The sequence below is a fragment of the Microchirus variegatus genome (assembly GCF_963457635.1).
Source record: "Microchirus variegatus genome assembly, chromosome: 23".
In the NCBI taxonomy this organism is placed as follows: Eukaryota; Metazoa; Chordata; class Actinopteri; order Pleuronectiformes; family Soleidae; genus Microchirus; species Microchirus variegatus.
This window is the reverse complement of record NC_139824.1, coordinates 19,498,960-19,516,381: the sequence shown is the minus strand read 5'-3', so window position 1 is coordinate 19,516,381 and position 17,422 is coordinate 19,498,960. Positions and strand designations below refer to the sequence as shown.

Genomic DNA, 17,422 nt, shown 5'->3' with positions numbered 1-17,422 from the left:
TTCAGTTCCATCCTCACATAACACACAGCACATGTTCAAGAGGCCTAAAGCCTTACTTTAGTTTGACCTTTGACCTCAGCAGAGATTTAAAATAACTGTGGCTCATTCTTAATTTCTGTTCGTTTTGAAGTGAAGAATCTTTGGCTGAGAAAGATGAAACGATCTGAACGGTTTTAAGACCTGAAAACAACAATGATAATGTTTTTTGGTGAAAACAGCTGCTGCCTTTTCTCTGGTTTTACAAGAACACCTTTACAGCAAAGACCGTACAGGTCATGAACAGCTCAGAAGTCTTTTCTTTAACTGTCCTCCTCCTGCTCCTCCTCCTCCTTCACAGATCCACAGATCTTCTGTTTTCACAGAGAATCTGTGACTGTTCAGCAGATGGAGAGAGAAATAAAAACTGTCACTCAGTTAAAACAGAACGAGGCCAAACAGACGAATACAGAAAGAAACAAGTGATGTTCTGTAAAGAAGTGTCAGCTCCTAACTTTAACTTCACTGATTCACTGATTTAGACAAGAATGTATCATAATTCTCTGTAGAACAAGTGTTTTAAAGGATGTTAAAAGGTCAGGCAGCAGTGGAAGAACTGGACACAAGAGCTGGACAGAACTCAGGGAAAGTCGTCAAGGTGTTTGAAAGCTGACTGTAAAAAAATAAAAATCATCACAACAAAGAGCAAAGAAATCCCTTCACTCCTGTAACTCAGCTTCAGCTTCAGTTCATCATGTTCTGCAGGTTTCGTCACAGAGAAAGAATCTGGATCACAATTCTCTGCTCAACAAATATATATAATGTGTTGTTGTTTCTCTGCTCTCTGTAATGTCACAGATTTCACGTCTGCTGTGATTCGTTCTCTACAAATAAAACTGAAGTGAATGTGATAAAGTTTACTCATCAACACCTGTTCTCTGCTTCATGTTAAACACAGATCTGAATATGAGACACAGTCATGAAGCTGGATTTAAACCTCCACACAGAAGGTGAAGTGAAGGTGAACACAGTCATCACTGTCAGAGACATGGACCTTAATCTGAGGGGTTTGGACCAACAGAGACGACTGAGACGTGAAAAGTGAGAGTGATAAAAATAAATAAGGGTGATAAAAGAGTGAGAGAGTGAGTGAGAGGGAGAGGGAGAGGGAGATTAAAAGACAGACAGACAGAGAGCAGATGTTTGGCTGCAGCTTCAAAGCTCTAATATTCCATAATAATTCACTCTTCAACAGCAACGTCAAGTGTTTTCTGTTCCTCAGTTTAGGAATTAAACATCAGGAGAATGATGAGACACAAGGAGACATCGTCCTCTCCTGTGTGTGTGTGTGTGTGTGTGTGTGTGTGTGTGTGTGTGTGTGTGTGTGTGTGTGTGTGTGTGTGTGTGTGTGTGTGTGTGTGTGTGTGTGTGTGTGTGTGTGTGTGTGTGTGTGTGTGTGCGTGTTCTTAAAATAGCAGCACAGTCATTGATGCAGCTTAAAACCAGCTGTTGTTGGTTAACATGGACGACACACGCTTCATTAAAAGGAACTGGACAATGATAACGACTGAGCTTCATCATCATCATCATCATCATCATCATCATCATCATCAGAGAACATTTCTGCTCCTCCTGAAAGTCTGTGATCACGTCACATGATCAGAGTTAAAGAAACCTGAGATCAACAGGAAGTCAGAAATATAAGAGTGTGCCGTCGATTTAAAACATGTGTTTATCTGACTCTGTCACGTACATGAAGGCAAAGGCACTTCAGTCAGAGGTGGAACCTTCTGTTATATTTATGTAACAGTCCACACTTTAAAATACTGAAAATAGACCAAGTGGTGAAACAGTTGAACGTAAACTTTTCAGCTCTTGACGGTGAAATGACAAACAGTGAGTGAAAAACAGTGTGAATGAAGTGACTTTTACAAACACACACTCCTTATTCTGAAGCTAGAGTTAGTTTGTGGATCACAAACGTCTCAGGAGGTAAATCCTCTTCTCTGCTCTGAGCTCCTCTCGTCTTTCTTGTTCCATTTCAGCGAGCAGCAAATCTCTGAATCTTGATGCTGATGCTGATGGTTTATGGCTTTTATTTTAGAACTCCCTTTCTTTTGGAGACGCAGTCGTGTTACAAGAACAACTGTACGTGGACACATTACATGTATTAGTGAAGCTGTGGACAGATTGATTTCTCAATTTCTCTTAATTAACCCTGTAATACAGCAACATCCTAACCACGATGTCCAGCTGAGATGTTTCTCTCTCTGCAGACACTCAGAGTTCTCATGTCTCTCTGTCTAAGCTGGACCTTCTCACTGCTGCATGAATCTCACTTTACAAGATAACAGCTGCTAAATGATGAGATACAGCAACAATTCACTGTGCTGCCTAAACACACACACACACACACACACACACACTCTTGTACAGCATCCTTAGTGAGGACACACAGTTAATACATTCTCTCGCCTCTTATCACAACTATGAGTCAAAATGTCCTCACAAAGAATCTAAACCTAAACCATAACCACTTAATTAAACATTAACCTAACAACAGAAATGAGGTTCTGCCTCATTAGAACCATTTTAAACACTCAAAAACTGAACTGTTACGACAGCAAATGATTTCACAATAGTGACTTTTCCTGTTGGAGATTAAAATAAAATATGAAAATATTGTTCTGACGTTTAGTGACGAGGATTCTGAAGAAAATAAAAACATGAACGCACTAATGAGGAGGCTGCAGAGACGCAGATGTGTTTGCTTTGGTATAATCCTCTCAGTGATGTCATCAATATCATCAATATCATCATCATCATCATCATCATCATCATCGTCATCAGCTCAGTAAATGATGACAGCATAATTATGTAAAAGTTCCTCAGAATTAAGAGAATCATCTCATCGCTGTAAACTCTGTTTAAGATGGAAGAAGCTCTGAAGAGCAGATGATGTCAGAGATCATGAATCTGATTCATCAGCAGATCACTGAACAATCACTGATCAATGCAGGTAGAAATACACAAGTGAACACATAAATAAATACATAAATAAAGCTGAGAGGACACAAAGGAAATAAAGATATGAACAAAGATCGTGAAGACAACACTGACACAAATACATAAATAGCTCGGTTGCAAATTAAATTAAAATTGTGTGTTTTATTGATGTGATATGATGTTTTAGGAGGAAGAGAGGAGGAAGAGAGGGAAGAGAGGAGGAAGAGGAGGAAGAGAGGAGGAAGAGAGGAGGAAGAGAGGAGGAAGAGAGGAGGAAGAGAGGAGGAAGAGAGGGAAGAGAGGAGGAAGAGAGGAGGAAGAGAGGGAAGAGAGGAGGAAGAGGAGGAAGAGAGGAGGAAGATAGGAGGAAGAGAGGGAAGAGAGGAGGAAGAGAGGAGGAAGAGAGGGAAGAGAGGAGGAAGAGGAGGAAGAGAGGAGGAAGAGAGGAGGAAGAGAGGAGGAAGAGAGGAGGAAGAGAGGGAAGAGAGGAGGAAGAGAGGAGGAAGAGAGGGAAGAGGAGGAAGAGAGGAGGAAGAGGAGGAACCTTATGGACAAAGAGGTTTAGAAACCAACAGAGTAAAATCAGAGTGTTGTGAGTGAGTGTGACAAAGTGTCAACAGTCTTCAAATCAAACATGTTGATAACAGACAGTAAAATGAAGATCTCAGGACTCAAACTCACCACTCTCACTCTTCTCGATCACGTCCACAGTCTCTCCAGCCTTCAGACTGATCTCTGAGTTTTCCTGCCTCTCGTAATTCGCCACAGCCACGTACTGTTCCAACACCATGGGCTCAGAACTGTCCATCCCTGAGGGGAAGAAACAGGCCGTCACACACCTGCAGATCACCACACCTCTGCTGCTGCTGCTGCTGCTGCCGCTGAGCGCCCGCGACGCCATCAGCCAACCACCGCTCCCTGCCACCGCTCTTCCCCCTCGACCAATCACAACGCTCGATTACAACGTGGCTGCACCGTCCCAAACGCGTGGCCATAAAGCTGAGTCGACCTCTGGCCCAAAGCATTGGAATCAAAACAGACGGCGAGCGAGAGAAGAAGTGTGTCGTAGCAGCTTCATCTCAAAGCTCACGAGGATCCATGAACTTTAACATCCAAAGGAAAAGAGCAGAGGAAAATGGAGAAGGAGAAGGAGAAGGAGTGCTGAAGAGGACGAGAGCGAGGGAGTAGAAGAAGAATGGTGAAGTTTCTCTGTGGAAAATCAACAGTGTGGTTTAGAGGAAAGACCTCCTCTATACTGCTGCTGCTGAGGAGGATCCACCAATCATCTGAGTCTGCTCTGACGGACTTAAAGAGAAACAGATGAGTTTGAGAGAGAGAGAGAGAGAAGAGGAGGAGGCTGTGAAAGAAAAGAGGAAAGAGGTAGAGTTAGGTTAGGCCTCTCTCTCTCTCTCTCTCTCTCTCTCTCTCTCTCCCTCTCTCCCTCTCTCTCTCTCTCTCTCTCTCTCTCTCTCTCTGACGTTTAACCTCTTCGACGCCAGCAGTGATTCTTCCACAGAGAATCCTTCACTCATGCAGAGACTAAGAGGATCATCACAGGTTTCTACCTTTTTACCCTGGTAGTTTTTCCTGACCCTGGTCGAGGGTCTAAGGCAGGAGTTCTCAAAGTGTTGATACCTGAGGGCCAATTTAGAAACCCAACATTGGACTGAGGGCCGCCAAAGGAAAAAAAAAAGAAAAACAACTCAAAGAAATCTTATTTGTAATAAATATGGCGTCCAAAATTTGACAAAACCGACATACTATACTATGTCGTCCCAAATGTGACAATTTTTTTTCCAAAAAAATTTCGGTCCAAAATTTGACAAAAACGTTGTACAATAATATGTCGTCCCAAATTTGAATTTAAAAAAAAAAAAAAAAAAATTTCGGTCCAAAATTTGACAAAAACGTTGTACAATAATATGTCGTCCCAAATTTGAATTAAAAAAAAAATAAAAAATGTCGTCCCAAATTTGAATTTTTTTTTTTTTTTTTTTTTTTGGTCAAAATTTGACAAAAACGTTGTATAATACTATGTCATCCCAAATTAGAATTTAAAAAAAAAAAAAATTTCGGTCCAAAATTTGACAAAAACGTTGTACAATACTATGTCGTCCCAAATTTGAATTTAAAAAAAAAAAAATTTCGGTCCAAAATTTGACAAAAACGTTGTATAATACTATGTTGTCCCAAATTAGAATTTAAAAAAAAAAAAAATTTCGGTCCAAAATTTGACAAAAACGTTGTACAATAATATGTCGTCCCAAATTTGAATTAAAAAAAAAATAAAAAATGTCGTCCCAAATTTGAATTTTTTTTTTTTTTTTTTTTTTTGGTCAAAATTTGACAAAAACGTTGTATAATACTATGTCATCCCAAATTAGAATTTAAAAAAAAAAAAAATTTCGGTCCAAAATTTGACAAAAACGTTGTACAATACTATGTCGTCCCAAATTTGAATTTAAAAAAAAAAAAATTTCGGTCCAAAATTTGACAAAAACGTTGTATAATACTATGTTGTCCCAAATTAGAATTTAAAAAAAAAAAAAATTTCGGTCCAAAATTTGACAAAAACGTTGTACAATACTATGTCGTCCCAAATTTGAATTTAAAAAAATAAAAAATTTCGGTCCAAAATTTGACAAAAACGTATAATACTATGTCGTCCCAAATTTGAATTTTTTTTTTTTTTACATTTCGGTCCAAAATTTGACAAAACGTTGTACAAAACTATGTCGTCCCAAATTTGAATATTTTTTTTCAAAAAAAAATTTGGTCCAAAATTTGACAAAAATGACATATGCCGTCCCAAATTTGAAATTTTTTCTCAAAAAAAATTTCGGTCCGAAATTTGACAAACATGACATATATGCCGTCCCACATTTTTGGGAAAAAATTTAATTGCAAAATTTGACAAAAACGTCATTCTATACTGTGTCACTATGTCATCCAAAATTTGATGACATAGTAAATACAGTTGTACAGTTTACACTTATCGGTCTGTATCCAGTAATGTCCAATAAACATTTTGAGAACCAATGGTCTAAGGACACAGGATGTTACCAATATATACGTAGGTATATTATATAAACCTTATCACGTTGACTGTGATTCTTGTTTTTGTGGCATTGTTGCATTTAAGTTACTGTTGTATGTCTTTTTCTTGATTCTTGTTTTGTTTGGCACTTTGTTGCATTTGTCTTATTTGTTTATTTAACTTTTATTTTATTTATCTTTTAACTCTTGTACATCTACACTTTTACCTCCCAATTGTTGCTCAATAATTTCCCTCGGGATAAATAAAGCATCTTGAATCTTGAATCTTGAATCTCAACCCTGTGAAGCTATACAAACAAAAGTTGATTGATTGATTGATCCTGTGAGGTTGTGTAAACAACAACAACACAAAAATACATGGATGCTGTAGATGCTACAGAACAATCCTTTATCTCTCAGTATTTGGCTAAAGGTTCGATGATGGTGTTGGTTATAGTGTGTGAAGTGTTAGCATTGTTAGCACTGACTGTGTCATATTTGCTGCCTGAGACTCTGCTGCTGCAGAACGACCGATGTTAGCTGCTTGGAAAAAGGCTCAGCTCATAAAAATCTAAACCTGCTTTAGTCGACGACATCTTCACAACGTGGTTATGACGTTTGTAAAATGATGATGAAGAAGAAGAAAAAGTAGAACAAGAAGAAGAAGAAGAAAGAAAAACACAAATAGAAAATGAACTGTTGGGAGACTGAGATAAAATGATCCTGGTTTATTCTCCTCTCATCGTTCTTGTTGTGACCATGTGTTTTCATAACAAGACAAATCAGTCCAGCAGCGCCTCCTGGTGAAAGTGTATGACAACGCTGCTGCTGCTGCTGCTGCTGCTGCTGATGGTCACTCATGTTACTGATGCTGTACAAACTCACTGTGACAACAAAGACTTGTGTGGAGGATTCAGAGGATTCAGAGGATTCAGAGGATTCAGAGGATTCAGAGACATGACTCTGACTGAAAGAACTCTGGTTTGGATCAATCAAACAAGTCTGATATAGAAATGAAAGAAGAGAGGAGAAACTACTTAATTATAGGATATAGGAGGATGTGCTGTATCTATCTGTATCTACCAAGGTGAGAGCCAATCAAAGCCAACATTAAGTCTGTTGTTTCCAGGTCACATGATCTCCTGACACTCAAACACACACAGGTTCACTGTGAATTCATGCAGCTCGATCATCTACAGCCAACAAACAATAAGATAAAGCATTTGTGCATAATTAAACACCTCTATATGTAGAAGCAGGGAGGAGCAGGGAGTGTTCCTCAGCTCACCTCCTCCTCCTCCTCCTCCTCCTCCTCCTCTTGGGCGAGGCCACATATTTATCTGCGTCTTTATTCCCAGGAGGTCAAATAAAGAAAGGGAACGCTCTGTTTATCTGGGAAGGTCAGCAGCTCACAGTCAACCAGAGGAAATAAAGACGGACGTCCAGCTGTTTAAGAAGAAGAAGAAGTCGTGTGCAGCCTCGTCTGTGTTAGTAAACCTGTTACAGCTCTGTCGTTTCATGTCGTTGGTCATTTTCTTCTCAAAGTCATTCTCATGTTGTGATTCTGTAAAGTGTTTTATTGTCTCTGAATAACAGACACAGCTCTGGAGGAAGGAAACCCCTCAGTGAGGCCTCTACTGTCTAAATGTTCACCAGATGAACTGTGTTTATATCTCAGAGTTCTTTCTTTTCCCAGATGTTTATTTCAAATCCACACCTCTCTCTCTCTCTCTCTCTCTCTCTCTCTCTCTCTCTCTCTCTCTCTCTCTCTCTCTCTCTCTCTCTCATTGTTGTTGTAACACGCCCAGAGTTGACGTTGGGTCACAGGAAGTGATGTAAAGTGTGCGTTTTAAAGCTTAAAGCTGTCGTGTTGCACGTTAGCATTTATCTCAAACTCCCGCCAAACTCCACCCCATGCCCTTAAATTTTGAAAAATGCCAAGAAACGGGCTGAGAGCAGAGTAAGGAAAAGTGGGGAGCAACGAGGGGATGTTGGAAAATCTGCAGGAAGTGAACTCTGACACTGAGTTACAGCTTTTCACATTATGTCAAACGCGCTCAGGATACTTTCACCAGGTTCACTCTTAGAAATTAAAGCATATACGGTTCTTCGGCTTGTCCTCATAGGAGAACCCTTTATTCAGGAAAGGGGTTTTAAAGGGTTCTCTGGATCAAAATGGTTCTTACTGGTAACATTAGTGTTACCAAGAACCCTTAAAAAACACTTCCTTCGGGAAAGAGTTTTTCAGAAGCAAATGATTTCTGGTAGAACTTCAGCCCTTGTAGAAGAACCCTTATTTCTAAGAGTGTAGAGCGACTTCCTCGTTGACTTTATTCTGAGCTTTTTCTTTTGTGAAATGTTCTCTGTAGATAAAACTTCTCCAGGTGTGAACTTGGTTCAAGTGAGAATCAGTGAGATAATCTCATTTCAATACTTTACACTAAACCATGAACATTTACACCTGGATCAGCAAATATAAATATTAACTAGATATCCAATCCTAAATATGCCAACCTGTTCTCGGCCGTCTCGCTTTACTAGCACAATGGAGCTGTTGCCTCCATCTGTCTTGTTGTGTTTGCATGTTAAAGTTAAACACTGGAGTTTGAAGATGCAGATTTAACAGCTCACTCCAGTCTGTGGTCTAATTTTACTTTGTCAGATAAAGAAAATGTTCTGGTTTTCTGAAACTGTGTCCAGCTGCAGGTCTGCACAGCGAGGTGGAGAAAGAGAGAGTGAGTGAGCAGATGGACAGATGGAGAAGACGATGACAGAGAAGATGATGATGGTGCATGCAAAGCAGATGTCAGGGCGAAGCTGAAGTGTGAGACGAGTAAACAGATAAAAAGCCTGCAGGGATGATGCAGCAGCAGCAGCAGCAGCAGCAGCAGCAGCAGCAGCAGCATCACACATGTGGCTCTGTCACAAACATGTCTGTCACAAACATGGCTGCTCATGCACTTTCAGACGTGTGGACACAGACACACAAAGCTACCTGAGGCCTCTTTCCTCGGGCTGTCTGTAAAGCCGTACATCCATACTGCAGAAGAAGAGAAGGAAGAAGAGAATCACACACAGACAGATATTACTCACTTTAGCTATGGTCCAACACAACAATGTACAGCTGTGATCAAGCATTTTTTATTGGACGCAGCAGTCAAAGGCTCCTCCTTCACTCTGTGACCGTCGTCTTCCTCACGACACAAACACAAACTCTCTGTTACTCTGACACTGTGATTGTGATTAATAATATCACTTCTGAAGGAGACACTGAACACTAATGTCTAATCTCATTCCCTGATACATCAATTCTACTCAAACGGTCTAAACCACACAGTCCTGTTTCCAAGTTTTCAAAATAAAGTTCTATCGAAAGCGAACACAACATACTGTAAAGAAAATATTATAATTAATAAGTTATATGTCAAATAAAACATTAGTAAGTCTGTTATATATTAGTGTATATAGGGGAACTGTAGTTTCTTATTTTTATTCAGAATTGTCTAATCTTCGTAGTTGAAGTCTAACCCTAAATATAACTGAACTGTATCTTTACCTTTTTGTTGTTTTTTTACACTCTAACCACAGATTTACAGCCTTCACTTACAGAACATTCTCCACCTTTGTCTTTACTTTGAAGGTTTTCTGAGCTCATTGTGAGTGAGTGAGTTCTGCAGCTCCTTTGACTCATGATAATAAAAAACATATCTCCTCCTCTTCCTCCTCTGATCTTGACCTCAGAGGGAGTGACGTGGGCTGGTCCCAGGTCAGCCAAGGTCAAATCCAACTGACAAACGCCCTACTGTCATTACTACTGCAGGTTTGCACCACTGTCCTTTTAAGGACAGGAGTTTAAAGGTAAAGTCTTCCCACAGAGACGACCAATGACAAATGACTTGTAACCAGTATTGATTGTGAGAGACACCAACACTGACAATGTCAAACCACAGGCTAACGCTAACTAGCATTGATGTAGTGGCTCGTTAAAGCACAAGAGACAAAGAAGTGAATCTTTGACCGTGATGTGTTCATCTCGTCTGTAAGAGAGGAAGAGGAGGAGGAAGAGGAGGAAGAGGTTCACAGGTGATTATCTTTGTTGTGACATGAGATCTATATAAGGTTTCCTATTTTTAAGGCTGTTGCATTGATAATCAGCATATTTATTATACTGAATAAATTGATAATAAAGTGAAATACACTAAATATTATATATTGATTATTATTATTATAATAAAGTTATTATTAAAAAAGTCTCACTCACACTTTCACAGCCGTTCACACAGAGCTACATGAGGTTAAGTGTGAATAATGTGAATGAATGTAAATGATCCACTGAGCAGAGAGACAGTGAAGATTCTGCATTCAGAACCATCATCTGCTTAAACACTCAGTTTAATCCAGATTAAGACAGGAAATCTAACCTCTGGATGTTTACATTACAAATAAGACAATCATGTCTCTTTTGGTGCATGAGCAGAACGTTCCAGTCTGACTCCAGTCTGACTAAGCACATATACATGCAGTAATCAGACTATGAGTCGTATTATGTTAGTCCAGCTAAGACTAACTGGAGTTTAGTCAGACTAACGTGTTTATTTGACATTAAGAAAACTGAATTATTGTCTTAGTGACATGAACTCAGCTTTTTTCTGTTTTGTCTGAGCTGTAATTGATTTACATTGAGCTCTGTCACTGTTGTTCACTGTGTTTGTTATAAATAAGACACAGATACAGAACCCTGACCATCAGGGAATCATAACTAAGTCTTATACAGAAGACAATAAAACTGTCTTTTTTCAGGCTGAATCAATCGTCACTTCACTGTATCTTTAGCTATGATGATGATGATGATGATGATGATGATGATGATGATGATGATGATGATGCATGTGAAAAGCTCAAAGCAGAGAGGTGTTTGGTGTCAGGTAACAGAGGCTCTGAGAGTCATAGTCTAGTCTAAAATCCTGATTAGTGATGACAGATTAACACACTCAAACTAAACTAAACTCTGATCTTCTTGTCCTGACGACTGTGAGTAAATGTGAAATCTCATCCACTGAAACACGTCAACAAACCAGTGTTTGTCTGACAAACTCAACCCTGAGTCCTCTGCAGCACAAACACCCTGATCCTGAGCCTGAGCCTGATCCTGATCCTGATCCTGATCCTGGACCTGATCCTGATCCTGATCCTGATCCTGAACCTGAGCCTGCTTTATAAAAACCTCTCTCTGAAGTTAGACAAAAAGGTAACAGTGAAATATTTACATATTCAGTTGTACGTTTTCTACACTGATTAAAAGACTACAGTGTTCATTTTGTGTGTGTGTGTGTGTGTGTGTGTGTGTGTGTGTGTGTGTGTGTGTGTGTGTGTGTGTGTGTGTGTGTGTGTGTGTGTGTGTGTGTGTGTGTGTGTGTGTGTGTGTGTGTGTGTGTGAGAGAGAGAGAGAGAGAGTTTGAAAAACAGCTGAAAACATTGAAAACATCTGTTGTTCCTTTAAAAATAAAAACCTGTGTTTGGAATTAGAACAAATGAGTTTTGTTAAGAAAACAGGAAAGAAGCGACCGATCTTTGCAGCAGCTTCATTTTCCTCATGAGCTAAAACATGAAATATATTTATGTGGGATTTTGGTGCAGAAAACTACATCTACATATTCTGAAGATATCATAGACTTAAGCATAGATTTTAAGAGGTGAGGTCTTTATCCTTGTGTCTCTGCAGTGACAGCTTAAGCCTCCAGGTCTGAAGCTGATTGTTGGCACAGGAGGAAATCACAATCACAATCACAATCACAATCACAATCACAATCACAATCACAATCACAATCACAGTCAGACTGTGTGTCAGCATCTAATACAAGCATAACAACTGCACTGTCACTTTAAATCTGGGGAAGTTCCTCACTGAGAAAACCAGGCAAACTTTTTGGTGAAGTAACACAAAGGTTTAAAAATAGAAGTAAAGATGGCCTCCTCCTCCTGCTCCTCCTCCTCCTCCTCCTCCCCCCCCCCCTGACTGACTCTGAGCTACGTCAGGTTGTAACACAGATTACTGGGTCAGTGGACGAGCATCTGACTTGGCTTCATCCCACAGATTAAAGGCTGCTAAAGCCACCTGGTTCAAAACTGAGCTCCACTTAAAGAGAAGAGGAGAAGAAGAATCTAAGAAACCTAGAAAAACACTTGATCTCTTTGTAACAAACCCAATCATCACAGGAGAATCAGAATCAGAGTGAATCAGCACTCGACCCTGAACCTGAACCAAACTTTTATGTTTGTCGACTCTGAACTTCAACACACACAAACCTGCACTGACATCAACATCAAAACAAACGTGTAAATAAAGTTTTAGGAGGTCTGAACATTTACAACATTTCACACTTTACAGTGCTTTTGTTGAAGCCCTGGAGTCTCTAAACATTATAGTCTCTATATATTACAGTCTCTGTACATTAGCTTCAACAGCTAATGAGGATGAAAACCTGCCAGAAAAGACCTGGATGAACAGTCTTACAGTTAAAGTGCTAATTGTTCTGTGCTTGTTAGTCTGAGCTGCTGAACTCACTCGTCAGCTAATGAACTGAACTCATATTTCTTTGTCCACGTGTAGCACTTAACGAACATAATATATCACAGCGATCGTTAACCTGTTCTCAGACAGTAGGACACGTGGATCAGGATAAAAGGTAAGGAAAGAGCTTTACTCTCATTATGCAGCTGAATTTACAGATGAGACGGAAGTTTAATCAGAGTCTGATCAAAAACACGTCTATTTCATGACTGAATGATCAAAAACACTGGAGGTGTTAAACACATGTTAAACACATGTTAAACAGCACAGACTGAGGCCTTTACTGCTGCAGCACTTTGACTCCACCCTGGAAACGCTAAAGGCAGAAGTTTGACAGCTTTATTAACTTCGACCTAAACGTCTGAACACAGAGGACATTTAAGACAAACACACAGCAGCAGCAGTTACAGAAGAGGATGATTTAAAAAAGGAAACACAGACTCACCAGACTTTCGCTTGGAGCCATAATCTCTGAGGGAAAAGCAACAGAAGAAGGACATGGTTAGAGACAGAAGACATGGACGCTCTCTTCATCGGAGGACAGACACACAACCTGGCAACCGCACTCACACAGGAACACATGCAGAAGACTGAATACACTGTCAGCTGCAGCACTACACACACATGGGTTTGAGGGAGAGGGAGAGAGAGGGAGAGAGAGAGAGAGAGAGAGAGAGAGAGAGAGAGAGGGAGGGAGGGAGGAGGTATGACTTTGGCCAGCTGCCCTCACTTCCCTGCAACAGAAACAAATGAGTCATGTGACCATAAAGCAGCGGCACCACCATCCTCTTCATAGAGTCTTTACATCCCCCCTCCCTGACGCTCACACACACACACACACACACACATTTACACACACACATTTACACACACACACACACACTTACAGGAGGATCAGTTAATCTGCATTGCTTAATGGACTGGAATGGGATTACAACACAAAGCTAATCTGTAGATGGGGGGGGGGGGGGGGGCACAGTGTTGTGTGTGAGGTCTGCTTCATATCTGTCAATAATGGACTCGATCATTGAATCAATCGATTATCTGAAGAACGATCGAACGAGGGGAAGCAGCTATTTATAGAAACACAGATCTGAGCGTTTGTCAATTCTTATTTTGCAGATTTAGCCTCATCATCATCATCATCATCATCATCATCATCCTCCCTCTGCAGTAAAGAGCTGAGTCTCTGCAGTGAAAAACATTGTATATAAGCTCATATCATATATGCAGTGACATCAGCTCCCTGATAACAGAAGTGACTCATTTAAAGAGGCAAAGCAGAGAAATGCTGAGTAAGAGTGTGAGGATGTGAGCAGAATGAATAAACTGTAGGTAATAAGGTAAAGTTCAGGCTTTTTAGACGTCAGTGCACAGATCATGAGAAGATTTTAGCCACTTAAACATGTTCAAACATGTCAGGACCTCATGAAACCACATTAACAAACACATTTGAACTCTTCATTTCATTATTTGAGTGTTTATCAGATGCAGAGCAGTTATTATTCTGCACAATCTGCATCATCATCACTCAGAGCGTCTTCTTCACTGTAGGAGGTTCATGAAAACCTGACTCTGTGACTCTGACCACATTCAGCTTAATGAGGAGACGCAGATGCTGCCCGTGAACATGAATACATGAACAGAGACACAGCACGTATGTGGTAAACGTCATGTTGTCATGTTTCTTCTTCAGTTTTCACTCTGCTGCTCACAGCTCTCTTTTCCTCTCTCTCTCCCTTCATCCATTTCTCTGTGATCTCATGTCTCTCTGTGATGAATGCAGCCTTTGTGTCGCCTTCAGCAACAGCAGCATTGTGAGCTCGGACCAGAATATGCTTCATTGTCACCAAAGACACGGACGTGCAGGACTCGAGCCTCTGTGTCTTAGACCAGCTCAACACTGTCCACGCTGGACACAGGACATCTGATACAAGAGGAACATAAGACAGTGTCCAGAGTCTCTCTGTGGAGACTCCTCTGTGGAGACTCCTCTGTGGAGACTCCTCTGTGGACAGACCCAGCTCCATAGGTTTGCTGTGGTGCTTCAGGCAAATCCTCCCATTTTAAAACCTTCACACGTCACATGACTCAGTTTGTTCACAGCTCAATTCAGAGATAAAAGTGCTGCCGTCAAAGCTTTAATAAGAGTTCACTGCAGTCTTTAAATCCAGAACCTGAGTGATGATCCTTACAATGATGAGTCTGTGACATTATTCCACATCTACGGCTTCATGTTAACCTCAAACTAACCTCTGACAGTGAGAAAACACTTGTGTCAGTGGGGACACAAGGAAAAATCCAGAGAATCTGACCTCTCCCATGAACAGGGAAGGACGGCAAAAGACTTGGAATAACACAAGAATCAGTCATTGATGTTCCTTTGACTCACATCTGTAGATTTACATGAAGACCTGAAGTCTCTGGGGTTGTTTTTTTGTTCTTATTTAAATGATTGTCTGCAGTGAAGTTGCTGTAAGTTGTCGTCATGAAAGCAGGTCAAAGTGTGTGTTTGTGTTTGTTATCGTTAAAACATTCATGTAAGGATTTAAAGCTGCAGCACGGCTGCACGACATCTGAGCACGAGCTTAATGCAACAGCTTAGGATTAAATCATTAGCCATTTTCAGTCTGAACAAGAAGAAACAGAACCCTGACCCTGTCATAAAATTATATACATATATATATATATGTATATATGTATATTTAGCACGCTTGCTGTGCAGCTAACATTTAACGTGATGCAGAAATGCAAAATCAGGGGAGTCCAGAACCACAGAGTCCAGAACCACAGAGTCTAGAACCACAGAGTCTAGACCACATCCAGTGACCTGAGTCTTAGAGGTGTGGAGAGGAGGAAGCACGGGGTCAAAGGTCACAGGGATTTTGTTTTATGAGGCTAAAGTTGGAATTTCAAGGTCATGTTTTGCAGACAGGAGAATACTTGTGTTATCTCACATCTACAGAACTTTGATGATGTTTTCTTTAAGACGTGGATGAAATGAGGGTTTTTTGGGGGTGAATTAAGATTCTTAAAGACAAACAATCTAAGTGTCATCATAGTAATATTATAAATATCCATATTCAGGATGGAAATGATGCAGTTTTACTGACAGAGGCGTAAAGTATCAGGTCGTCACAGTGACGTCACAGTCATGATCTTGACTCAGATCTGAACTGTGATCAAACATCAAATGTCCTGTCGCTGTGATGTCAGTGAAACATGAGACATGTTATTATTAAGAAGCAGAGACTTTGAATCACAGAGAAACAAAAAGAGCAGCGATGACTGAACATCTGCTCAAAAACACATGAAACATCAAAGCTGCTCGTCTTCAAACAGCAGAGTGACATCAGCAGAGAGTCGTGCTGAGCTGCAGTTCTTCAGTTTGACCTACAGGGGTCGACTGCAGGTCTGCTCACAGTCTCTGGGCTGTTTGTGTGATTGATGGAGCTGCACAGACTCACGGCTCCTTTTCTACAAATCAGATCATGTCTGAAAATCCACTCTCATGTTGAGCAGCAGGAGCTCAGTGATGTTGTCAAGACTCTGGTCTGTAATAAGACTTAATGAGAGGGAATGAAAAAAAGGAAATGAGAGCAGGAGCTGATGCTGATGCTGATGCTGATGCTGAGGGAAGAGCAGACGTCAATAAAGAGCATCTGCTGCTTCATCTATTGATTCTTCTGAATCTGCTGCACATGGATGAGGTCAGAGAACTGTTGACCTTCACCTCTGAACATACAGACATCATTTATTCTTTTATTCCTTTTCTTCATCCTCATCTTCCAGAAGGTGATGAAGAAGAAACATTTCATCACTGAGAGGTTTGTGCTGTTATTCTTTACCCTCACAATACACAAGATAACACAGGTGAAACTAAAGAGATAATCTACACACACACACACACACACACACACACACACACGGGTCACACACTCAGCTGTTGTCATGTTGTTGTCATGGGTTAGTGTTGTCTTCATTCAAATCACTTCCTCAGGTTGTAAACATGTTATAATCTGTTTTTAACACAGATCCTCGATTTGGTACAAAAATCAATTTTCCAGTCCTAGTGTTTCACACACTTTTTGCTCTGGGGCTCCGCCTGCAGACATGTTATGGTACCGCACCTAGTAATTCTTTACATATATATATATATTTGTAATTGTGCTGATTTATAAAGTGGAAATGCTGGTCCTCAGTGTGTGTGTGTGTGTGTGTGTGTGTGTGTGTGTGTGTGTGTGTGTGTGCGCATGTGTGTCACTCACTCCACTGGTGGGTTGACGTCCTCAGCTTTGGTCTCAAAGAATCGCAGAACATCTTCACTCTGAGAGATCTGAGGAGGGAGTCTGACCAGAGCCTGAGGAGGAAGAAGAAGAAGAAGAAGAAGAAGAAGAAGAAGAAGAAGAAGAAGAAGAAGAAGAAGAAGAAGACGTTACACGTGATATTTATGAAGCATTTTAAACGTCTACTCTTTCATTGTTCAGAATCAGAAGAGAAGAAGAAATAGAGAGCATACGATAACCTCGACCTTTGACCTGACACAGGAATCACAGCATTTATCCTCTGTTAGAACACACTGGTCCATGAATGATTTTTCTTTCTTCTCTCCACAGAAGCTGGTCTGTCTGACTCAGCATCTATATTTAATGACCCAGCTTCCACCACATCCACATCTCATTTCCACTAATGGATGCTGGACCATGAACATGTGTGAGCACCAGCGTGAAGCGCCTTCATATTGGATTATTGACACAGAGCTGGTTCTGACTCTGACCTCCAGAGGGCAGCTCCTCCCTGGTGTTTGCCTCATAAACAGGACGTGAGGAAGTA

General features: G+C 40.5%; 1 protein-coding gene across 2 annotated transcripts in view; it reads right to left on the bottom strand.

The window, feature by feature from the left end:
- The window catches only part of sh3pxd2aa (SH3 and PX domains 2Aa), a 48,937-nt gene that overhangs the window by 10,645 nt on the left and 20,870 nt on the right, over nt 1–17,422 (bottom strand). For both annotated transcript variants that reach the window (XM_083909160.1, XM_083909161.1), the window contains exons 5-8: nt 16,858–16,949; nt 13,035–13,060; nt 9,014–9,058; nt 3,664–3,792 (exon numbers count right to left, since the gene is read on the bottom strand). In XM_083909160.1, coding sequence (XP_083765286.1) covers nt 3,664–3,792; nt 9,014–9,058; nt 13,035–13,060; nt 16,858–16,949 — 292 coding nt within the window. The remainder of the gene's footprint in view (nt 1–3,663; nt 3,793–9,013; nt 9,059–13,034; nt 13,061–16,857; nt 16,950–17,422) is intronic.